Genomic DNA, 25,603 nt, shown 5'->3' on the forward strand with positions numbered 1-25,603 from the left:
CATTGGACTCTCTGCTCACCCACCTGCCCCTTCCCAGCTTCACTTTGCCCGTCTGTGAGATGGGAGAGCACTGAAGAGTGAGGTACCGTGGGCCTTGCTGCACCGGCAGGAAAGCAGGAAGAGCTAGTTCTGTATGTGTGGGGAGGCGGCCTGGAAAGGGGAGAGTTTTCACACCAGTTTGTTTGTCTGTAAAAGAGAATTTGAATATGTGGCCGGACAAAGTCATGGCCTCAGGTCTTAGAATCCTGACTCAGCTACTTCCTAGCTGAGCTGTTAGACCCTAAGTCCTTGGCTTTCTTATTTATAACCAGGAGGAAATAAATCTACCGGCAGTGTTGTTATGAGAACAATCACTCACACCTCTTGAGCATGTAAATGGGCCAGGGACTGTTCCCTGTCTACTGAGCGCACAGCGACCCTGCAAAAACGGTTGCCTCATCTTACAAATGAGGAAACTGAGGCGCAGGAAAGTTAGGTAACTTACCCAAAGGTGATAGAACCAAAAGGAAACAGGACGATGCTGGCCCAGAGGTTAGCAGGACCTGGCACACAGCAAGCCTCAGTCAACAGGATGGCCTCGTCACTTGGCAATTTGCAGGCACCACTTGGGGGTGGGGGGGAGGAACAGCACCAAGGGGAGCTACAGAAGATCGGAGAACCTTCTGGATCATGCAAACAGTACAAACAAGATGTACAGACAAGGTTCCTGTTCTCAGGAGCTGTGTGGGCCAGGCAAGGAGACAAACAATACACAGGGAAACAAACCAGTCGTTAGGATTATAGCAGACAGTGAGAGCTGTGGGGAAGACAGGTCAGTAATGTGATAGAGACCTGGAAGAATATACTAGATAAGATGGTCAAAAAGGACCTCTCTGAAAACTTGGATGGGAGGGAGCCAGTCATGGCAGACCACAGGGAAGTGTCTCAGCAAGAGAGAATAGCATATGCTAAGGACCCAGGCAAAAAACAAACAAACAAACAGATCAATATAGGGGGAACATCATGAATGAGCAGGAGAGCGGTGGGAGATGCGGTTGGAGAGTTAGGAAGGGACTAGATTACCCAGAATCCTGGAGATCACAATAAGAAGTTCGGATTTTCACCGGGGTGCAGTGGGAAGCCATTGGAGGATTTCAAACTTGAGCTAAGCAAAGAAATACACATAATAATACATTCCTTAGGAAGCCTGAGCTAGGACTTGACCTTGAGAAGCAGGACACCTTGTTCACATTGGAACCAGGGCTAATTTGCATGTGGGTGGTTGAAATCTACAAGGGTATCTTGGCAACCAGCAAATGGGCAGCTCCCTAATGGGAACCGTAGCAGATCCTCTCTCTGGCCAGGGCAAAGCGGGTGTGGTGTGAAGAGGATGGTAGTTTTTTCTGGCCCAGTGGGTAGGATGTGATCTCTGAAAGAAATTGCAGTGCTTTGCATAAATACAGCAGTCAACCCGGGGCCAGCAGAGCTAACAAGGGGAACCCATGCCTGGCTGCACTTTATCCGAAAGCAATGAGTGAGGCCATCTCTGAGTTTGCTATGATTTTATGCCTCTGAGCCCCAGAAGTCAGCCTGAGCTTGCTGGAGACATCATTCCAAGGGAGGTTTGGTGGCTCGACCAACTAGGGAGGGAACTGAATAGGGAAAAAGAGGCAAAGTAGAAATATTTAGAATCATTCGTTTTTGTAGATGGATTAAAAGTGAAAAGGGATAATAATATAAAGTAAATATCTCTAACATACAGAGAGCTCTTATCAATCATTAAGAAAAAGAAATGAGCACCTCATATAATGAGGTCATTCACAAGCAAGGAAATGCAAATGCCCAGTAAGCAAATGAAGACATAACCAACTTTGCCAGCATCCAAGACTTGTGAATGAAATCAATGAAATCTTATTTTTCATCTAAAAATAAGGAAATTAGAGTCATTATAATATTCTGTGCTGCCAGGTTTATAGGGAAATGGTCATTCTCTTGAGTTGCTTGTGTGAATACAAATTAGTACAACCTTTTTGGAGGGCAATTAAAATTCTATAACAGAAGCATATTGTAAAGTGCAGACCTGTTAACCCAGCATTTTCACTGAAAGGAAGTTATCCTTTAAAACATTCACATATGGCCGGCCATTGTGGTTGAGCGTTAACCTATGAGCCAGGATGTCACGATTTGATCCCCGGTCAGAGCACATTCCTGGGTTGCAGACTCTATTGCCAGTGGGGGCATGCAGGAGGCAGCTGATCAATGATTCTCATCATTGATGTTTCTCTCTCTCTCTCCCTCTCCATTCCTCTCTGAAATCAATAAAAATATATTTTCAAACATTCACATATGTGTGTAAAGATTCAGCTGTGTTTACTACAGCCTTTTTAAAGTGTTGCAAATTATAAATCACATATACATCCAAAAGTAGGAGATTGCATAATATACTGTGATATAGCCATACTGTGAAATACAATGCTGCCATTAAAAATGGTGATGTCAAAAATACTTAATGCCACAGGAAAAAACAAAACAAAACTCTCTCCTGCTGGGTATAAAATTGAGCCAATATTCACCAAGAAATAAAATCAGTCATTCCTCATCTGTATTTCCCAATTTTCCTACCTTTTCTTCTCACTACTTAAAAAAAAAGTGAGGGAGTCCACACTGGGGACCCAAGAAAGTTCACAGGTTAGGTCCACTCCTCATTGGCTGTGGCCCCACCTGCTGGTGAAAGTCTCACCCACATGGCTTATCTGCTCTGTGCCTCAGTTTACTATTTCAAAATCTCAGGTGCTAATGCTTCTCTGCCTGCCTCACAACAAATGGGAATTATATCTGTGTTAGTTTTCTCCTTCTTTATAATAAATTACCCCAAAATGTAGCTGGGTAGTTCTGCTTCAGGATCTCCCATGAGGTTCCAGCTGGGCCGCCAGCTGGGCCTGCAGTCATCTGATTAGGGGAACTGCGTGGCCTTGGTTCCTGACGCCTGAGCCTCTCCATAGGCTGTGTCCTCTCTGATGGCGGCCAGCCTCCCCGAGTGATGATCCAAGAGAGCAAGGCCTCCAGACAGAAACCAGGAGCCCTTACAGCTCTCAGGAGCCACGTTCTGTTAGCATCACAGACCATCCCTGGTGGAATGTGGGAGGGGATTGCCCAGGGTGTGTGTGTACCAGGAGGTGGAGATTACAGGGCCACCTTGAAGGCTGCCTCCCACCACATCCCGGGGTTAAAGTGTTTTACAGGAAGAGATAGTGTTCTGAGGGGCAGAGGAGAGCTATGCAGCAGCTCAAAAAATTCTGACTATGCCTGACAATTTCCCGAAGCCCTGGAGGGCGTGTTGGGGGCCCACTGGGGTAGTGGCCAGGGATGGAAGGACACTACTCCACTTACTCACTGTGTGCAGCTTGGGGAAGATGTACACCAAAAATAATAGTGATTATCCCAGGAGATGATAGAACGGGATAGTAGGACAACTTGGTAATGGAGGTAGCCTGTGAGCAGCCCCCTCATGACAGCTGGGTCACAGGCATTTAATGGAAAGTGTCAGCGAGGCCTGGCTGAAGATGAGCTCAGGAGGAGGTGGGTGTGTATGCAGCAGCCAGGAGAACCCAAACCCCAAGGGAAAGGGTCTAAGAACAGGCTGTAGCTTGGAGGGTGGGAACAGAGTGCCTGGGAGCCACTGTGAGTGCTGGAAGCCCAAGCCAAGAGTGGGAGGTACATAGTGTCCCCTCTCCTGCCCTTCAGTGGTAACTGTGGTAACTGAAAGAGTCATCATTTGGGATGTCAAAACTGGGAGGAGCCTTAGAATTAATTTATCAGAATCCATCCTATTGTCTCATAGGTAAGAAAATAAAGGAAAGGGTCTTGCCCAGTCACATAGCACTGTGGGTGGCCAACGAGGAGAAGGGACTCCAACTCCCCAGAGCTTGCAAAGCAAAAAGGGGTTGACTTTTTCTGTGTGGCCCCAGAAGCAGAGCTAAGCGCTTATGACAAGAATTACAAGGAAATGGATTTTCATCTCAATATAAGAAGGAATTTTCTAGTCAATTGAGCACTAGGAACACTCAAGCCAGGGCGGAGTGTGTCTTAGGACCTCAGCTTAGGAAGAGCTGGTGGGCCAAATTTCCTCCCACACAGTCTTCATTTCTGAATGCTGCTGAGAGCAGCGCAGCCACCGCCCTCTGCTGGTGGAATTGCAGTAGCACAGCTTCCTCTGCTTGGCCACCTATGTTATCCTCTGGCCAGGCAAGGACTTTCAGATAGGAAGTCTGAGAGCTCCCTGCTGGTGGCTTCAGGAAAGGGGATGGGGACATTCCCAACACAGATGTGCCACGAAGGTAGGTGAGATCAGTGGAATGCCCCACCAGTGTCTGTACCTTGGGTGTGAAACCAGTGAACCACCCTCAGGTAACTGATGTAATGCCCCATGTCTTCTCAGGGTGACCTTCCTGTCCTGTTCCTATGAGCAGGTCCTCTAGACCTGACAAGGTTGGAACTGGGCACTAACCTGAGTGCGAACTGGGTGTGGCCCTGGGCATAGCCATCACCTACTTACTCACTGGGTGTCCTAGAGCAAGTGCCCTCCCCTCTCTGGGCCTCACACTGATGTGGGGGGAGGAGCAGGGGCTCTGACCACCAGAGAGCTCATATGTCAGGGCTTCTCTGTAGAACACAGCGTGAAGAACACCAGACTCACTGATGCCCAATGACCTCATCAGGCAAGGTCTGAGGTTAAGAGTTTGCATTGGCCTTACCCACCTAGTCTTTCTTTCTTATCTACCCCTCCACATTCTCCCCAATGTCTTCATGCTCCTTTCCTTCAGATCTGCCTCTAGACAAGTTCTCAAACATCATTCAGAATGACCCAATCTCCTATCACTGTGCCCTTCTCAGTAGTGTGTATATGTTAAGAGCATCAAGGTATAGCACCGAAGGAATGAATCCCTAATGGTGGAGTTCAGATATGAGTCAACTGGAGAGTCAGAGATGCTTGTATAAGGCAGAAAAATGTTAGAGTCCAGGCAGAAGGAGGAAATCTTCCCTCTCCCTTTTGTGGTGGTCAGACCACAGGCTAGAAGTACAGCGTTGTTCTTGGCTCCATGAGCCATACTTTAATTGGGAAATAGAGCGGAAGGTAATCTGAAGAAGGCAGCCATGATGGCGAAAATACTTCTAATCCAGCAGGAATTGGAGTGTGTGTACCCCCTCCGGCGTGCTCTGGAGCGCCCCTTTCAGCGTCTGCCTTCTGCCTGGCGGTCGGTCCTTTGTGAGGGTCTCACAGTAACGGAGGGGAAACAAGCTTGTATTCATCCCCCTTCCTCAGCCGGTCAGCCTCTGCTTGAGCCTGCAGACCTGTCCCTTCCTCTAGTTCATCTTCCCAGGGAAAGCGCAAGCTGCTGAGGGCAGGAACAGCATGTTCTAGATACCAGGGCACCTTCTTGATCCCCTGGGTCCTCTGCAACTGTGGGAAGCCACGAGGCTGCATGAGGTGGGGCTTCCTTCTCTGTGCAAGCATTGAGAGCAGGCTTTCGTGAAAATCCTCTGCCTCCTGGGGCCTAGCAAGGCCCATCGCTTTGGCCCAGGAGGCCATACTCATGCCCTTCTATAATTGACAGGAGCCCCCCTTCGCACCCCAAGCGCCACTGTCCCTTCCTGACTAAGGCCTAATATGTACTTGACATCCCCAGCACCTATGCCTCTGGCTACCAGCTCACCCTACAACCCTGGGTGGGTTCTAGTCCTCCCCATCCATCTGGGACACCACCGAGCCAGGCATGGCCCCGGGGAGGACTCAGGCAGAGTGGCCTGGGGCTCCACGGCACAGGTTGTGGGTGATGGGGGGCCAGAAAGCCCCAATTTCGATGCAGATGGGAGGCCTCTCTGCCCTCCTCACACAGAGCCCCCAGAAGGTAGTCACGGGGCCATTGGGCAACAACGGAAAAGGAAGCAACCTCTGTAAGTTTCCCAAGGATCGGCTGGTGGGGCACCCAGAGCCAAGCCCAGAGGAGCTGCCCTTACTGTCTCCTGTGGGGAGCCCCCCAGACAGGTGCTGCACAATCAACCCCGCTGCATCCCCCAGAGCTCAGCACAGGCCAGGCCTCTGTCCCCTTTATCGGTTGAGAATTAGAGTAGCCCCAGGTGACTGGAAAGATAATGGATCTGGCTGGAGGCCCAGTGGCAGGCATAGGAGGGATGCGGCCCCTCTGGCAGCCTAGCTCTGCTTGACAGTAGGAGCCAGTCTCTGCCCTGGCCTCTGGGCTGGTGGTGGTGGTGGTGGGGGCCGGGGGGGGGCTTTCTGGAAATATCACCTACTTCCCACTCGTGTGTTCATTCAATAAATATTTATTGAGAGTCTACTAGCTGCCTGGCACTGAGCTAGAGGTTGGGGATACAGGAATGACCAAAACAGATTGTCACGGAGCTGCCATTCAGAGGAGGGATTTCATCTCTCCGTGGCCAGCACCAAACCCAGGAGGGTCCTGTCCGTGTTGGCAGATGAGCAGAGGCTGTTTCTAACCACAGACTGTCGGCGCTAGAGGGCCCTGGTGTCTCAATTCTGTTCAGCAGACACTTCTGAGCACGTGTGTTCAGGGGCTGTGCTAGGTCTGGTGGCACAAGGACAGGTGAGACACAGATCCTCATTTTGCAGATGATAATGCAACTAGTATTTACTGAGTGATTATTTGGTGCCAGGCACTGTGCTGGGTGAGCTTATGTATTTTGTCTCCTGAGGAAACTGCAGCCCCAGGAGGAGGGAACTAGCTCATCACGCACTGGTGTGGGCAGAGCCAAGCTGGACCCGGTTCCTAGGAGCTTGGAGTGCAGTCTGTCCCTCCTCCCACCCCCAGCCCGAGGATCAGCCCAGCTCAGCAGGCACAGCCTGGAGAAAGCCTGGGACAAGGCGGGGCCCCTAGGATTGGGCTGCTCACTTTCCAGTTAAAGGGCATTGGCAAGGCCATTGCCTCGGAGGCGGTGCAGCCCTTTCTTTGGCCCCTTAGATGTCGCTGATGGAGCGAGGCTGAGGGTCTGAGCCAGAGGTCTCTGTGTGGCCTGTGATGGCCCAGGGTTCAGTCTTGGTAGTGTCTAGGCGGGCATTGGGCCCAGGCTGAGTCTGCATGCTCTTGGTGGATGGTGGGTCTCTCGTGGATAAACCCAGAGGTGAGGCAGAGGAGCGGCTCCGCTAAGGGGAGGGTGGATGGTGCTCCGTGATCCACTCCCACCGCCGACAAAAGCGGCATCTGTGCGACTGGCTGGGGAATCACTGGGTCCCGAATATAGACTGACATTGTGTTTGGGGCCGAGGGCATAAGAAGCATGTTTATGCGTCTTCGGTTTCACTTGTGTCCCACGCTCTGCTGGGAACCCTCCATGAATATCGCATTTAAGATGAAAGTGCTAATAATATCCTGGGGAAGGCGACCGGCACCCATGAAATAAAGCAGACAGTGCAAGGCAGTGCTGCTGAGAAGCAGGCAGCATCGTGGCCGGGCCCAGAGCACCAAAGAAGGCTGCAGCTAGGTGGCTGGTAACCCTCCTGATGTGCGCAGTGCACCCTTGTAACTGCACAGAGGACCCGATTAGACCCACGGTTTATGGCATCGTTAATTCCACACACACTCATGAGAGCCTGCCGTCATTCCAGACCCTGGGTCACGGCACAGAGCGAGGCCAAGCCCCGCCCATCACGCAGCTGACATTCTAGTTCAGAGCCAGACAGACGGGCTTGAGTCCTGGCTTTGCCACTGTACTAAATACTCTCACTGAGCTTCAGTTTCTTCATCTATAAAACGGATGTAATGAGCCCTGGCCGGTGTGGCTCAGTTGGTTGAGTGTCGTCCTGTGTACCAGGAAGTTGCTGGTTTGATTCCTGGTCAGGGCGCATGTCAGGGTTTGGGGCTCAATCCCTGGTAGGGGGCCTGCAGGAAGCAGCCAATCAATGTTGTGCTCTCACATCAATGTTTCTCTCTAAAAATCAATGAAAAAAAAATTTTTTAAATTTTAAAATGGATGTAATGATATGTACTTCATAAGGTGATTGTGGTAAATCATTGAAACTGTTTGGTTTCAGGTCTGACACAGGGAAGGCCCGCAGCAAATGATAGGCATTATTACCACAAATGGTGGGACATGGGGAGAAAGTCTTAGGAAGGCTGAAGGAGAAGGGAGACCACACGATGTGGAGGAGTCAGAGGAGACGTCTTAGCAGGAGCAGGAGTCGGGGTGGCTCCTGAGGGATGATTTAGGCTGGCCAGAGCCTCAGAGGGGCAGGTCCTTCTGAGGATGGGTGTCATGGGGTAAGTCGGGAAGGGGAGTGAGGCTGCCGGGGGCCGCTGAGGAGCACTCGATTTGAGGACCATATTTTCCCAAACCAAAGGATAGGACATACCAGAGCTGGTGAAGAAGTTCTGTGTTTCTTCCAGATGTGAAAAGCAGCCTGAAAAAAAAGGTGTGGTCATCAAAATATTAGGATATAGGGAGATGTCATTATTTTATTGGGACCTGAGACCTAACATTTAAAGTTGTGTCCCTCTCTTGACCATCTGAAAAGTGTGACCTCAAGAGGGCCGAGCAAACTGACGGCTTAGGGTAGAGGTGGGAGCAGAGTGTGGGCCCCTCAAAGGCCAAGCCGGTGAGCTGGATCCGATGAGGTAGGGACAAGGGAGCTGACTCAGTCAGGATTCCTGGTTGCTAGCGACAGAAGTCACCTTTAGCCCTCTTAAGTGGACAGGGATTTGGGGCCTTCACAGAATCAAAGGGCGGGGCCAGTAGAGAACCAGACTTGGAACACAGGTGAGCACCAGGCATCCGGAGGGCCCAGAGCAGGAAGTCAGATCAGTCCTGGCCCTTCCTGCGTGGGAGGTTCTGATTGGCCAACCCGGGTCATGTGCCCCCTCTGAGACCAGCAGAGGACCCTGGGTAGGAGGAGCCCCATTTCAGCTCTCGCTATGGAAGGTGAGGCGCTGCATCCCATGAGTACATCACACAGTGGGAGAGTACCCCAAATCAGGAAGGGGGCTGGGATGTCCAAGTGCCAAAATTCCTACAAATGGTGACAACTCTGGAAGATTCTGGAGGAGTTGCAAAATGGAAGTGATAATTAGAGAATGCCAATCTCACAAAGGGGTTTGAGAGATGGGAGCACCAAGGAGACCAGTTGGAAGACTGCTGGGCACCTCGGGGGGCTGCGGGCACCGTGGGCTGGAGAGGAAGGGGCAGAGGTGAAGGCATGTGGGGATTAATGTAGCAGAGGCCTCCGGGAATCCGCTCTGAATGTCGAGAGGTCCCCGAGTCCCAGAGGCTTAGCAAGGCGCTCACATGTGAACAGCTGTCAGAGCTCAGGGGTCATGTGACCCCAGGCAGACACTCAAACTTCATCTCATTTGCCCAGTCTGGCCACCGAGAAGGATTGCAAGGCTCAGGCAGGACCCAGTGAGCCATTAGCGATGCCTGCTGCAGAGACAGAAGCCTGCGGGTGGCACGTGGACCATGTATTTGTTATCTCTGTCCCTCCAGAACACCTTCACTTTTCAGAGGGAGAGACGCAGACCAGCAGGACAGAGACTTGTCCCCAGTCGCACAGCCAGTGAGCAGCAGGGCTGACATGAGCCCAGTGCCCTGCTCCTGGATCTCACCCCTCCCACTGGAACAGAGGATTAGTGATGCTCCTAACTCCCAGGTGGGCTGGGCAGAAACAATAGCCCTGAATGGGGTTGGGGAGGGGGTGCGGGTTGCAGGAGGAGCTTCAGGCCAGAGGGTCCCTGTTTCTCTCCTTCCCTGGGCCAGATGGCATATGGAAAAGAGGGATTCTTAGACTCCTGGCAGCAGCCTCTGTAAAACATGAGAAGGTCTGGTGGGGCCCCCAGCACAGCAGACGTCCAGGCCTCTGGGCCCAAAAGCAGAGGGCTGACCTGGGAACTGCTCCTGACCTTGACCGGGTTCTATTCCTCCTCAGGGTCATTCATACCTCGTCCCTCCCCATTTTGGGTGGGTTTCCACTGGGGTTCTCTCTGTGGCAGGGTCTCTGGAAGGATGAGGCCTGCTTGGGGCCAAATACGGGGTGACACTGAAGAGCTTGTAGCTGAACACCCACAGGCCTCGTGTCCCTAGTGCTCCCACCTCCTAGGAGAGCTTGGCAGGGGAGGAGCAGCCAATGCTAGTGTTGACGGCATAGAGATGGTGCAAGCACTCTCTTTTCCTTTCCTGCCTGAGGAGGCCGTGTGGTACCCAGAGCTCTGAACCTGCACAGACTCTCTGTGGCTGTCACTGCCCGGTGGGGTGACCAGGGTCACACTTCCCTGGGCAATATTAAGATCATGTAAGCGCAAGTGCTTTGAGAAGTATCAAGGGCTGTGAGTTGGGGGTATGGCCTCCTTCAGACCAGAAGGCTGGGCCCCAGGGGACCTGACCTTTGCCCAGAGCTTTGGGGAGAGGGACTACAGTGCCTATTTTACAATGTTTCTCTCTCATTTAATATCAACTTCCATCCAGAGGAGAGAGAGCAGAGAAGACTGTGAGCAGCTTAATTGGATGGTCTGGGATGCATGGGGCCGATCATGGAGGAGGGAATGTGATGACCAGGGTGGCATATCCAAACACATCACCCATCCGGAAGCTTGGGGGTCCACCATTACAGCACTGTTCTCTTGGGTTCAGCATTATCCATTACCCTGGGTCCTCCTGATGTGATGGTATCTTTCTATTTGCTTTATCTGTGGTTTCTGCAAATGAGTCTGTATTAAGTGTGCAATGATGTTCTTTGATTTCTCACCCCACCCTCCGCGCCCACACTGGTTATCACTGAGTCAGGCAGCCGTGGAGCCTGTCTTAAAATGCATGAGCATTGCAGGGGCTCCCAGCAGAATAGGGGGCCTCTAGGGCAGCGGTTCCCAAACTCTGCTGCCCAGTGGAATCACTGGGGGATCTTAAAAAAACACTGATGTCTGGCTCCCCCTCCCAGACAGTATGATTAAATCGATACAGGGTGCAACGTGGGCACTGGGGTTTTCAAACTTCCCAGGTGATTCCAAAATGTAGCAAAGTTTGGGAGTCGCTAGAGGGAGGGGTGAGTCTGGGTGAGAAAGGGGGAGGGAAGGGAGAGTCAGCAAGAGCAAGTTTAAGGGGCACCTGGAGTTGCCAGCCAGCCCCTTCTTAGGACCCCACTTTCCCCCCTACTTTACCAAGTGTCTCACCCACATTCTGAAATAGGAGGCAGCGTAGCAGAGATGCCTCTGAGCCAGACAATGTCAAGTGCAAATGGCAGCTCCTCCCATCCCAGCTGTGTCGCCTTCGGGAGGTCACCTCCCAGAGCTCAGTTTTCTCTTCCATAAGATGGATTGATACTGGAGGGTTAAAAGGATTTCATAAAACTATGTAAGGCTATTACAAGAATTAAATAAAATCTTATCTAATAAAGCGGGGATATGCAAATTGACTACCACGCCATAACGGTCAAGATGGCTGCGCTCACAGCGGAGGCCGAGTTCCTGTAACGAGCCTTAACAAGCAATCAGCAGGGACCTCAGGCTGCGCCCCCCGCCCCAGCGCCAGGCTGGGGGATCTCAGGCCACGCCCCCCGCCCTGGCACCAGGCCGTGGGACCTCAGGTCGTGCTCCCCGCCCGGCAGGGCTTAATGGGGGATTTCAGGGCACAACCCCGCCCAGCAGGGCTTGACGGGGGACCTCAGGCCGCTCCCCCCGCCCCAGCAATGGGTCAGGGGACCTGAGGCTGCACCCCTGCCCGGGGGGGCTTGATGGGGGGCCTCAGGGCACACCCACCTGGCAGGGCTTGACAGGAGACCTGAGGCTGTGCCCCCCACCCAGTGCCGGGCTTGACAAGGGTGGGGCTAGCCAGATCTGGATCTCGCCCAATGGGGGTGGTGCCGGCTGGGTCTGGGTCTCACATGATTTTGAGGTGCCGCAGGTGGGCGGGGACTTGACTCTGGGTCCCGCGGCGCGCCCCAGACTCTGACAAGAGGAAGATTTTCATATACATTTTACTACTTTTCTTTCATCTCTGACACTTCTATTATAGAGAAAGGGCAAATAGCAATATTAAAATATTTCCTCTAATTAATCTCCTTTCAATGTACGTGAATTTATTGCACCTTGCCACTAGTCTATAATAATAAAAGCGTAATATGCTAATTAGACCAGACATCCTTCCGGACAACCTTCTGGACCAAGCCAGGGCTACGGGGGCCAAGGCAGCCATGGCAGCAGCGGGGGCTGAGCCCCTTGAACAAATTTCATGCATTGGGCCTCTAGTAATGTATACAAATTGCTTAGCACAAGGCCTAGCACTTTATAAGCACTTGTCAAATGGTCTCTTACTACCACCCTTCTCTTTTTTAGTTATCATTAGTACTGCCATCCTGCGGCTTTCTGAGAGCAGGTGTGCCTTGCTTCATACAGTAAGAAGCGGGCGGGCATTAGCCCAGGGTCTGGGAATGGGAAGCCCTGAGAGTCCAGGGTCATGTTCAAGGTCATTCAGCCAGCCAGATGGGTATGGAACTGGGCCTAGAAACCCTACCTCCTGCTCAGAGTCTGTTCTTTCTGCCTTGCTAAGCTGATTCCCCAGGTAAGAAAACATTTGGCTCCTGTGCACAAAATTCAGCTTTGCAGCATTGCAAGATTCTAGGAAGCTGAAGCTGCAATGCAGGTTGTTTTGAAAATCTCATCTTTAGTCAGTTCACTGGGTTCACATAAAGCCTGGACTGCGGCCCAGAGCACCCGCCACTCCCCTGGGTGGGTAGGCTGCTGGGTAAGCCGATTGCCGACCTTCCCAGGGAGAGGGCCTGGCCTTGGCTGTACACACACACACACACTGAAACCGGCTTTCAATTAGTTATATAATTTTATTCAATTTAAAGGATCTTATTCCCCGCCTCCAAACCATTCTTGGTAACAAGGGAGCAGAGAAGCCTGTATGAGCAAAGACATTTATGTTCCACAAAAGCTTCTGAAATGTGTAAACCTGATAGGCTCCAACTGCACCTTATTTCTTTAAAACCTGCTTGACTGCCCGGCCTGGGTGTCTCAGTGGTTGAGCATCAATCTATGAACCAGGAGGTCACAGTTCAATTCCTGGTCAGGGCTTATGCAGGCTCAATCCCCAGTGTGGGGCATGCAGGAGGCGGCCAATCAGTGATTTTCTTCTACCATCATTGATGTTTTAGTCTCTCTCTCCCTTTCCCTTCTTCTCTGAAATCAATTAGAAAATATTTTTAAAAAATAAAACCTGCTTGACCAAAACCAGAGAGGAATATTCTTCAATCAAAGCTATAGGGTGTGTGTATGTGTGTGTTTTAAATAAATAACATTTATATTTTTAATAAAAGTTTTAAATGTTCATTGTGGAAAAAGTGAAAACCACTAATATTCACCTAGCCCAAGATGGCCACTCTGAACAAGTTGATGTATTTTCTTATAGACTGTGTGTTTTTTAATAGGTAGAGATCATTTTATGTATTTAACTTGGTTCTGACTGTTTCACTAAACATTATATCTTGAACAAGTCCCATGTCATTAAATATTCTTTGAAAATGTGATTTTCAAATGCACTTATAATATTCCATTATATTGGTGTACTGCAACTCATTTTGGTGATGCCCCATTGTTGGGCATTTAAAAGACTGTTCCCTATGATAAATAAGACAGCAGTGGATGTCTTAATTTTTTTAAATATATTTTTATTGATTTCAGAGAGAGGGAGAGAGAGAGCGAACCTGGGACCCTTCAGTCTGCAGGCCAATGCTCTATCCCAGTGATGGCGAACCTTTTGAGCTCGGCGTGTCAGCATTTTGAAAAACCCTAACTTAACTCTGGTGCCGTGTCACATATAGAAATTTTTTGATATTTGCAACCATAGTAAAACAAAGACTTATACTTTGGATATTTATTTTATATATTTAAATGCCATTTAACAAAGAAAATCAACCAAAAAAATGAGTTCGCGCGTGTCATAGGTTCGCCATCACTGCTCTATCCCCTGAGCCAAACCAGCTAGGGCAGCAGTGGATGTGTTCGTGTGCTTCTCTGTTGTTTCCTCTCGGATAAATTCCCAAAGTGGAATTATTGGTCGAAGCCTATGAACCTTTTAAAGGTCTTTGCGATCCTCTCAAGTGGACCTGTGGGCAGGTGGCAGGTTACCTCCCACTCACTCCCACCCTGTAGAGAGGCCTGCATCCGGCTGCTTCCAACCCTGTCTTTGGCAGATGGAGTGTATTTGAGATACAACCCAATCCCCAACCCTGGGTTCTTCCCTGAGAAGCTCAGGGTATGCAGTAGCTGCCACCCCACATTTCATGTGGAAGGCCTGTCCCACCGAACAGGGACCAGATTTGTCCTCTGAGGCCTTAGGATGTGGTCCACCGACAGAGGGAAGGTCTCCCTGGTGACTGTGGACGCCAAGTAGCAGCAACAAGGTCTGCTGAGGCTGAAGCTCTGTTTGCGGTTCAAGGACCAGGTGGCAGCGGAGACGCAGGCCCCTGAGAACCTTGTGCTGGGACAGTTCTGTGATTCTAAGTTATAAACACGAAGAAGCTTTGACTCCACTCATTAAACCTCTGCCTTCTCAGCTGTAAGCTGGGGTTCTGAGGATTAAGTTTGACTACATTAATGTAAAGTAACCACAGCTGTTTGTGTTGGTGTGCGTGTTAGTGTGTGTACGAGTATGAGAAGGTAGCACTGTGCAGCAGTCAAGGGCCAGGTCTGGATTTGGTCTCTAGTCACACCCCACACAGAAACTGGAACAGAGAACAGAGGCATTCGGCCTTAGCTTGTTTGGCTCAGTGGATAGCACGTCAGCCTGCAGACTGAAGGGTCCCGGGTTTGATTCTGGTCAAGGGGATATGTCCGGGATGATTCTCTCTCATCATTGATGGTTCTCTCTCTCTCTCTTTCTCTCTCTCTCTCTCTCTCTCTCTCTCTCCCTTCCTCTCTGAAATCAATAAAAAATATTTTTTTAAAAGAAAACAGGCATTTAGGGGATCTGCAAGAGGATTGTTCACATATTTTTTTCCATCTTTATTTATTTATTTTTGGATTGTTCACATTCTTTTAAGATTTCGGAACAAGCGTCCTTTAGAACACCTGGTGTGTGCATTTTACTTGTGTGCTCTCTAATTTTCTGTCTAGCAAAGTGAAAATTATACAGAGTTCATGAAGTCTGACAGTGTGACAGGGCCCATAGCACCCCACGTGATGTGCGGGAGTCGGCTTGTCCTGGCCTGTGAGAGCCTGTTGTTACATTTTCAGTTTTGCAAGTTGGTTGTTAAACACGGCTATTATTAACAATTAAATTATGCAAACTTTCAATTAAATAAATTATATTAAAAGCAGAGGTACTAAATATTAAAGTCATTACTTTCTAATTATGTTACTAGTTTGTGCTCTTGAGGTTATGTCTCTCACACGCTGGGATTCCACACACACCGGCAGATTCAACCAAACATAGACCTAAAATATGGAGGGGGAAGTTACGTTGTTGCTGGCCTGTACTATGTAATTAGGCCTATAATGGTTGCATCTGTACTGAACATGTACAGACTTTTCCTTGCCTTTATACCCTAAACAATGCAATATGACAACTATTTACATAGCATTTACATTGCATTAGGTATTAGAAGCAACCTAGAGATGATTTAAAGTATATGGGAGAGTATGCGTAAGTTATAAGGCACTTGAGCATCTGCGGGTCTGTGGATTTTGGTGTCCTCAGGGGTCCTGGACCCAATTCCCTGAAGATACCAAGGGATGGCTGTATCTAATGGTAGAAATATTAGTAATGTGTACTACTGTGATTCTCCTCTAACTCTGCTTTTGGTGATATCCTCCCAGCAACTTGAAATTAGCCACAGTGGGAATATTTACACCACTCACATGGGCAAATGCTCAAAACCAGGGCCTTTTCCCCCCTGGAGAACCAGTTGTTGAACATTCACCGGCACACCATGGCCTCTACCCTCCATTCCTGATCCACTTTGCTACATCCCTCATTTCCCACTCCTTAAAGTGGCTACTTGCATTGCTTTTAGCTGTTTCTTTTTGCACTTATCCCCATATTTCTTAATTACCTGCTTTTACTGCCATGTCTTATTTTTAAAATCTTAGACCTTGTCTGTTGACTTCCTATTATGGATGACGGGCATCTGACTCTCTCCCGGCTCTATCTCCCCTCTTACCACACACACACACACACACACACACACACACACACACTTCCCCCACTTCTGTCCTCCCAGCACATTAAAGCACAACTCTTGTTTAAATATTTGGAATTTCCATTGTTACAACTATGTAAATACTGTATATAAATCATGCATTATGATTGTATTAGCTTTCTTATATACAACTTCTTTTCATGGAGTTAATAATAGTATTTTTAATTTGCTTGATTTCTCTATAGAACACTGGTTTTCAAACTTTTCTTCCTACCAGTGGAACTTGTCTTTCTAACAACATTTTATGCGAAACCCTACTATATACAACAGGAAAATCAGAGCTGCCTTGTTTGAAAGCCTTCCCTTCAAGGCTGCCGCGGAGAGCCATGTTGGTTGTGTGCTGCAAAACTCGAGGGTCACCATTCACATAAACAACAGTGTGCTTACGCCGTGATCATTGTAAATACCCACCCCATGGGGATGCATCCATGATAGAAAGAGAGGTCCACCTGGACCTATGCATGACATCAGGATTCTTCTCTGTGTCAAAAAGTCTTACTCTCTTCCCTATGCAGGGCTCTGACCTCTCCCCATACTGAGTAGGTTTCAGGGATGTTGCTTCACCGGCCCCTCTGGTGCATCACCCACCGGCTGCTGGCCAGAGCTGCTGTTAGCTGATGGCCACCTATTGACTGATTCTGTGCCCCTCCGGTTTGCCTGGGCCGGGCTGGGTGCAAAAAGCTTAATGCAATCAGCATTGCTCGGGGATCATTCCGACGCAGCCTTTGGGATCCAATGCCAGGAACGGCTCAGTCCGAGAGTACGTGAGCTGTGGGAGCAGACAGTGCAGGGCTGTCTGCCCATGGACGTGGGAGCTGGAGGAGGGGAGCCGGCCAATGACGAGCTGTGAGCTTCAAAGAGCTCAGCTCTGAGGATCACCCCTCAGAGGGTGCATTTCAGGTTCAGCTGGGGAACCTTGGGCTTGTTGCTTAACCCTTCTGGGCCTTCATTTCCTCATGCCTCACTCATAGGGTTGTCATAAGAGTTAAAGAGGATAAGGTGTATCTCTAATAAATCCCAGGGCCTCATGTGGCTCAGTCTCTGCTTAAAGTCTCATTTACGGAAACATTGTCCAACAGTCTGAAAGAACTTGGAAAAGATACTCCAATTTGAATTGCATCTGTCATGTCAAAGGGGATTCCATTCTTCACTGATACCCATCCTCTCCGAATCTCTAACTTCCCCACTAGGTACAGCTTCAGTCAAGTTTTCTGGAGGACAACCTCTGAGGCGTGTTTCCTCTCTCACTCCTCCTCATCCCTCACCCTCCATCCCACAGCCATTTCCTCTTAGGGCTCTTGTTTCTCTGCCCATCCTGCCACTGCTGTGTCACACACGAAAGTCAAAGGACTTGGAAATGAGCTGATAGAGATGCAGGCAGGACGTGGGTGGGGAGGTGATGGCAGGACAGCACTCCGCAGTCACGCTTGCGCCATCATGCTGGTGAAGTACAGGGCACGCATAGCAGGGCCTTGGCAGAAACTGGTTCTGTTCCTCGTTTTTCAGTCCAGGAACCTAAAGGAGGGTGAGGTATGACCTACCTGAGGTGCCTCTGACTGCCTAACACCATTCGCAGATGAGCAGTGCTTAAATGAACTCTATTTCCTCCAAAGTCCCAAAAACTAGTATTAAAAGGGTGGAGCCTGGCCGATGTGACTCAGCAGTTAAGCATCGACCCAGGAACCAAGAGGTCACTAGTTCAATTCCAGGTTAGGCACATGCCCAGGTTGCAGACGTGATCCCCAGTAGAAGGTGCATGAGGCAGCTGATCGATGATGTTTCTCTCTCATTGATGTTTCTATCTCTCTATCCCTCTCACCTCTTCTCTCTCTAAAACTCAATAAAAACATTTTTTTAAAAAGGTGAAGACACAGCTTCTGCCTACAATTTTCCTTCCTTTCCCTGTCACCCTGATAGCCTCTAAGCATGGACCTACCCTTCCAGCATCCCCCACCCCCACATCCCTTGTTCCATTTTTTGTGGACTCCATTCCCTTCACAGGATGTCTTTCAGATCATGAACTGAGCACTTACTATGTGCCAGGCTTATTAAAAGCTGGAGATTTGGAGACACAGACCCTGTCCTCAGTTGCTCATACATAGAAACAGACTGCAATTCCACGTGATGATGCTATCACGGAGGGAAGCCCAGAATGCTGTGAGCGTACAGAGGAGGAGCTCTTAACCCACTGAGATCAGGGAAGACTTCCTGGAGGAGGTGTCACCTAGCCTGTCCAATAACAATAACTGTCATATATTGGACAGTCTTTATAATGGTAATCTACACATTAAAAACCTTGCTAAGCACATTAGCTCATTTAATCTTCACAACAATGCTGAGAGGTAGGCCTTGCTATCCTCATTTCAGAAAGGAAGAAACCAAGGCTAAGAGAAATTCACTGACTTTCCCCAGGCTGCATGGCTGTCAGGCGGCAGAGCTGTGATTCAAACGCAGGTGTGTGTGACTCCGAAGATGATGATTTACCCACAGGCACTGTGTACAGGTGTTTAAGACGCACACGGAGCAAGGCTGCCTCATCAGGGGCAGCACCAGGTCTCAGGCAGAATGAGTTACTGAAACGACAGTGTTTAGGTAGACACAGGCTCCTGGAACAGCAGGAGAGCGTCTCCTCCTGACCGAACCGGCTGTAGCAGGTCTCCTGGAGGCAGTGGGGAGTGCGGGCACTGGGGAGAGTGCATACATCCACGTGTCCAGGTGTGTGCCCTGCCAGGGCAGCAGCCTTTGGTCAGTCATCTTAACTCAACGTTTTTACTTGAGGAAGAGGCACCTTTTGCTGATTTGCACAAAGGTGGCGTATGGACCGGTAGTGTCCACCCCCCCCACACACCCCCTTTATAGTCAGTGCTGGGGAGGACAACAGCCACAGAGGAATTTGGCCCAGCCCGATGCCGAACTCAAAGACGAATCAGACATTTTATTTTTATTTATTTATTTTTAATGAATTTGACTTTTTTTAAAAAAAAAATCTTTATTGTTGAAAGTATTACACATGTCCCCTTTTTTCCCATTGACCCCCTCCAGCCTATTCCCACCCCCCACCCCAGGCCCTCGCTGCCCCATTGGCTGTGGCCATGGGCCATGCACAGATAAGACATTTTAGAAGCCAGAATAAAGGCTCTCCGTTCAGGGCCATCAAACTAACCTCCTTCTCTCTCTCTTCTCGGCAGACAGGCAGGATTGAACCCAACTACCCCAAGGTCTGTGGTCACCAGGGGAACGTGCTGGACATCAAGTGGAACCCCTTCATTGACAACATCATTGCCTCATGCTCGGAGGACACGTCGGTGAGCGGGAGGGGTGCCCCGAGGAAGGTGGGCCCACGGGGCTCTCCCTGCTTCCTCCTGGAGACCTTCCTCCTTACACTCTCCTCCTCCTCCTCCCTTCTTTGCCCTTCTGAGCCAGGATGGGGAGGGGAGTTAGGAAAAGGACTCAAGGAGCGAATCCATAGACTATCTGAGAGATCGTGTGCCGTTAGAGCGATTTCATTTGGAGGTGTTGATTTTATAGGTGAGAATTAGAACAAGATTAACTATGTGATTCAGCACCTGTCCGTGGTCTCAAACAGAGAAAGGCAGTAGGGGGAACGTGGACAGGGAAGAAGGGGAAAGGGAAGGAAATGGATGAGGCGTGAGGAGAAAAGCCCTTTTTGCAGGCTGGGCATGGCAAATGCACCGTCTGGTCTTGTCCCCTGGGAGCCGTGGCGTTAGGGAAGGACACTGGCCTGAGAACTGTCATCACTTGTCCAAGGACCCACAATGGTGGCCGGAATTTGAATTCCATGTCCCACCACTTCATTGGAAGAGAGAAGGAATAGAAGAAGGGAAATGAGGAGAAGGGAGCAGGGGGAGATGGAGGGAAGAGGAAGAGAGAACAGGTAGGACAGATGGGGATGGGAAGGAGAAAGGGGCAGAAAGAATTTGGAGAGGGGAGCTAAAGAATCCAGGGAGAGTAAACTTGAAGTTGTTTTCTGGCCAGCCTTCCCCCCAGCTCTGCTGGTTTTCACAGGGTGAGGTAGCGTCAGGTGTTGGCATCGCCTTCACATTTCTGTAGAGCAGTGGTTCTCAACCTTGGCTGCACAGTAGAATCACCTGGGAATCTTTTTAGAATCCTGAGAACCACTGCTGTAGAGGGTCCCTATGTCTAGTCTCACATGGCCTTGAACCTTGTCAATGCACCAGCTTAGAAGCAAGAGGGGATTTCAGAGCATCAGCTGAGCTGTGAGGAGGGGCTGCCTGAGCCCCTAGTGTTCCCAGGTGAAGGAAGGTCAGGTCACAAGCGTCTACCTGGCGTTCACTGGCATATCCTGGGTACAGGTCATAGGCTCCCAGGATATTGGAACTAGAAAGGACATCAAAGCTCATGTCTCCAGACTGGACTGTGAGCTCCTGAGAACAGAGGTTCTGAATCCCAAGCATCTAGCACAGAACCTACTACCTAGTAAGTGCTTAGTGGGTATTGGGTGGCCTGGATGATTGGATGGATGGCTAGATGGATGGCAAGGTGGGTGGATAGATGAATGGATGGATGATTACACTGATGGATAAAGACATGGCTGAATGGATGGATAATGGATAGATAGATGAATGGAAGGAAGGTGAATGGAAAGATAAATGTGTGAGTGAATAAATATAGCCCAACTAATCAGTTATCCAAAGAAAGAGCCACAGTAGATAGTCTCCATTGGTAAATAAAGTTGGGGAAGGAGGTCAGCTGGCACAGTACCTAGTAAATGAGAGTAGTGGGGAGGGGGCTAGAAGAGGGGATGGGCTTGACCAGCTCCCGAAGGTCAAAGCCCCAAGAGGGTTTCTGAGAGCAGCAGCAGCAGCAAGAGCAGGGCCCATGTGAGCAGAGGATCAAGAATTGGTGGTGACACGGGCCATGAGGTTCGGTTACTTTCTTCAGCTAAATGGGGACGGTGACCAGGGTCAGAGCACAGGCAGGCCAGAGGATGGACACAAGATGATGGAGCCCAGGAAGAACGAGGTCACTGGTTGCTTCTGGGGCTGGAAGGGAGGCAGCTGGAGCTGGTGGGGGCTGGAGAGGTCAGTGGTCAGTGCGGGTAAGGCCTGGGCTCAGTGGGAGAGAGGGTAGGTGGAGGCACTGCCCATCCTTCTCCTGTGGGTGCAGGGAACCTGAGCAGTGCCAGCAACCACAGCTGGCTCCATCGCTGCTCACTAAGGTATTGAGTGACTGTCACCAGCCATCAGGGAGCAAATGTCCCTGAAACTCAGGGCTCCCTTATACTGATCTCCTCCACCAAGTCTGGGCTGGACACTTTAACATAGTGAGCCCTCACAGCCATCCTGTGAGCCAGGCACTGCCACCCCCAAACTGAGGGTTGGGGGCAGGTCACACAACCAGGAAGTCGAGGGGGGCTTGTGGTCCCACGCCCTTCCTGCTCTACGAGGTCTCATCATGACATGAACCCACGGAGTTTGTGGGAAGCCTCAGGGCCCTCCCAGTGTCTCGTGTCCCTCCAGGGGAGCCAGCCGGACAGAGAAGAGCAGTGTCCCGCTTGCTGTGGGGAGGGACAGGTTAGGCCAGGGCTCTTGGGGTCACTGGCTGTCCTGGCTCCCCGCAGGTGGACACTGCTGCCTGAGTCAGGGCGAGGGTGGCAGGGGTTACTGGTGCTGATGGCCCTGCCCAGGTCTAGCTCAGCACCTTGTTTCACCTGAGAGTTGGGCACCACATGCTAAAGGACCCCAGCTAATAAGCCAGACATCCATGCCGTGTGGTCAAGAAAAGCACAGGGCCCCCAGCCCGGGCCACACAGGCCACACGCTCCCTTCAGAGGGAAGGACCACAGGGTGCCCGCCTGCTCCTGGGTGCTGGCTGCAAAGCAAGCTTGGCCACGGACTCAGACTGGTCTGGGGTGGAATCAGCTTCACCGTGTACCAGCTGGGTGACCAGGCCGTGTCATTTACCTTCTCTGAGCCTCAGTTTTGCTCACCTTTATAACAGTAATAACGATGCCCTTTGGCAGTTGCTATGAGGATGAAAGGAGGTCTGTGCCTAGCACTGTGCCTGCCGATCTCAGTCCTGCCCAGGAAACTCCACGAGCAGAGAGGCAGCATCACACCCCACTCCCTGAGATGCAGCGCAGAATGAAGTCACTGTCACCAGGAAGGTCAAACAGGGCTGTGTGTCCAGGGCGGAGAGAGGGGTTAATTCTGACCAAGGTGCAGGCAGGGCAGAGGGGGTGAAGGAGAGCTGGACTCTGGAGAAGGAGGACTTTGGAGGCAGAGGAAGGGTTTAAGGATGTCCGAGAAGAGAGCAGAGGCACAGACCTGGAGGGCGTGCGCCTTAGGCAGCTTAGGCCAGTATGACAATATACCACAGAGTGAGTGGCTTATAACTGACAGAAAGTTATTGTTCACAGTTCTGGAGGCTGGAAAGCCAGAGATCAGGGGGCCAGGTGGTCAGGTGTCGCACTGTGTCCTCACACCATAGAAGGGGCTGGGGAGCTCTCTAGAGTCTCTTTCATAGGCACTAATCCAGTTCACGAGGGCTCCACCTTCATGACCTCATCACCTCCCAAAGGCCTCACTTCCTCATAGCATCACCTCTGGGGGTTAGGATTTCAACATATGAATTTTGGGGCAACACGAACATTCAGACCACAGCAGAATTCATGCGGAGTGTTTGGGAAACGGAGGTGTCTGGTGTGGCTGGAGCGCTGGGGAGCTGGCCAGGGAGAGGAGCGGGCAGGAGAGGCACGCGGAGGGAGGCAGGGAGCAGAGAGAAGCCTGGGATGCCAGGGTGAGCAGCTGCACTTTGAAGTGAGGCCTGTGCTCCCCGAGCCATCAGAACATAAGCCGGGACACCAGGTGTGCGGAGTGTGGGTGACGCCACATGCCCTGGGAGAGCCCTGGGGGGGCCCAGGGAGGGGGATTAGTGGGGCTGAAGGGTCAGAACCAGCTTTGTGAAGGAGGGGCCCCAAGCCGGCTGGACAAGTGCTGGAATGTGGCTCCACAGAGAAGGGGAGCACCCAGGGGAGGGTGTGACGAGAAGGGACACCCAGTGGGGGGAGGGGGGGCAGGGAGGGCGGGGCTGGCCCAGGCTGCTGATCCAGAGCGAAGGAGGTTAAGTCTCCAGACAGAGGAGCTAAGCTCTTGCGCTGGTTGCCGGTCCAGCTGCCCAGAAGCAGCAGCTTGGCGCCCGGCTTTGTCCCACAGGCCTCTGCCCCTTCCCAGCCTCAGGGCCAAGGATGTTGGCCCGGAGCCCACAGGCCCCTGAGGTGGAGGCCCAGGTCACACCAGGGGTCTGTGTCTCCGCTCTCCTGACTCCCCGCCAGCACTCTGAGCACCCCCCCCCCCCCCCCGTCCCCCAGCTGTAGCTCCGCAGGGGAGGAAACCGAGGCTCAGATCCATCGGGCGCTCAGCATTTACCTCTCAGCATTCTCTCTGTACAAAGCCCACGGGCACCTTGGCCAGGTCCCGGGAGGGGGATGCACAGGCAGTAGAGCCCACAGCTCCCCGCTGCTGGGTGAGGAGCCTGCGGGTCTGGCAGACCCCAGGACGTTGGAACTAGAAAGGACATCAGCGTCCCTCCCGTCCCTCCCTGCATATCCCTCTGCGCCTCTTGGCCAGGTCTCTGAGACACCCTCCCTCAACCACTCCGCCCAAAGGGTCAACGTTACTGCACGTCAGAAACGACATCCAGAACCAGGGTTAAGAGGTCAGTCAGCAAAGCTACCGCATGCCAGGCCCTGTGCTCCACCCGGGCCGGGTAGGGCAGCAGCCTGAGGGGCCCAGAGGGAAGCTGCTCACAGCAGGTCTTGCCCATGTCTTTTGCCTGTGCGCCCACTCCCACCCTCCACCGCCTCTCCATGTCTCAGAACATTCCGAGGACACTGAAGGGATCGAGCGAGCCTCCACCCGCTCCCAGCTCCTTTCCCGTGTCCCCCATGCCTTGAAAAATCTCCAGTGACAGTGACGCCCACCCGCCATGTCCCTCGGGATCAGCCTTCCCTCCCCCAGCCTCCCTCCCCTCCCGGGATCCAGTGGAATATACCCCAGCCCGTTCCCAAGGGCTCCTGTCCCAAGGGAGGGTGGGGCCGTAGCTCTCCTGGCATCTGGCAGAATCCAGTTCCTGCTGCTGCTGGGTGATGTCACCTATTGTTGAAGGGCTGTGCTTTTTATAGCTTCTGCGGCAGCTCGGGAGGGTGGCTGGCAGGCGCAGGGAAGGGCGCTCTGGGTTTCCAAGCCTCCTGCTCTCAGCACTTCTCCAGCAGCCGCAGAGGGAGAGGTTTCTGACATCTCAAGGAGGGGAGAGAGCCGTCTCAGGAGAGTGACGGAGGAGAGAGGGAGGCAGACTCGACTCCTGGGGGCGGGGGTGGCAAGTCAGCATCTTCCCTTGACTTCTGTTTCTTTGCCCCTCCATCCAGCGGCTGCCCTCACCCACCCCATCCCATCCCACCCCCTCCCCAGAGATGATACCCCTCCCAGCAGAGCTAGGGGTGGGATGGGGCAGGATGTCAGCTCTGCTGGAAGCAGCCGGAAGCCACCCACCACCCTGCCCTCCTACACACTTGAGAATCACGCCTCTTGGAGCCGGGAGGGAGTAACACACTCCTAGCGATGGAAGGACAGTAGCCCCCAGAGGCCTCACCAGTGCACTGGGCAACTGCAGAGAAGCGGGCAGTGTGGCTCGTGTGTGAAGCAGCCAGGCTCAGGAGGCCAGGTCTAGGTTCCAATCCTGGCTCTGCACTTTCTACATGTGTGGCCTTGGCCCAGCTCCTTTACCTTTCTGGGTATCAGTTGCCTTGCTGCAAATTGGGGACCATATTGGGCTCATCATGAGAATGAAATGAATGTAAAAGTGTTTCATGGCTACTAAGAACTCCATAAACTGCTACTTTCTTAGCCTTAGCCTTAGCCTTAGTGGGGACTGAAGAGTTTAAATGACTTGTGCCAGTGAGGGGTGGACAGAGGTACATGTTCACTCTACTACATCTCACTCTGCTCAGTGAGCCCCCAAACAGGCCTTGTGTCACTGGTTTCCAAAAAGGACTAAGCTGAATGCTGAGCTTCAAAATCCAGGAAAGAAGCCCACCCCCACCCTCACCCCCACCCCCCACCAGGCCCTGCTTCCAAACCAGGATGAAAGGGGTGAATTCTCATCTATCCTGCTCACCCCCAGCGGGAGTAAGGACTAGCCCGCTCACCCAGGTCAGGGGTGATTCATTGCTGAACCTGGGGATGGCCTCTGGGCTGTCTCAGGTTCTCCTAGCGATTCATTCATTCAACAGGTGTGTCTCGGGTGCCTGCTATCTGTCAGACACTGTTCCTCACCCTGGAGACAGAGCAGTGATGACAGACCCCACCATGTGTAGAGGAGGTGACCACCCAGTGGAAGCCTCGCTGGTTATCTGTGCCCCAAGGA

General features: G+C 51.5%; 1 protein-coding gene across 1 annotated transcript in view; it reads left to right on the forward strand.

The window, feature by feature from the left end:
* The window catches only part of CORO2B (coronin 2B), a 91,762-nt gene that overhangs the window by 49,517 nt on the left and 16,642 nt on the right, over nt 1–25,603 (forward strand). The window contains exon 3 of the mRNA XM_006105590.3: nt 19,387–19,503. Within this exon, the coding sequence (XP_006105652.2) occupies nt 19,387–19,503 (117 nt within the window). The remainder of the gene's footprint in view (nt 1–19,386; nt 19,504–25,603) is intronic.

Source organism: Myotis lucifugus, unplaced genomic scaffold (genome assembly GCF_000147115.1).
Source record: "Myotis lucifugus unplaced genomic scaffold, Myoluc2.0 scaffold_702, whole genome shotgun sequence".
Lineage (NCBI taxonomy): Eukaryota > Metazoa > Chordata > Mammalia > Chiroptera > Vespertilionidae > Myotis > Myotis lucifugus.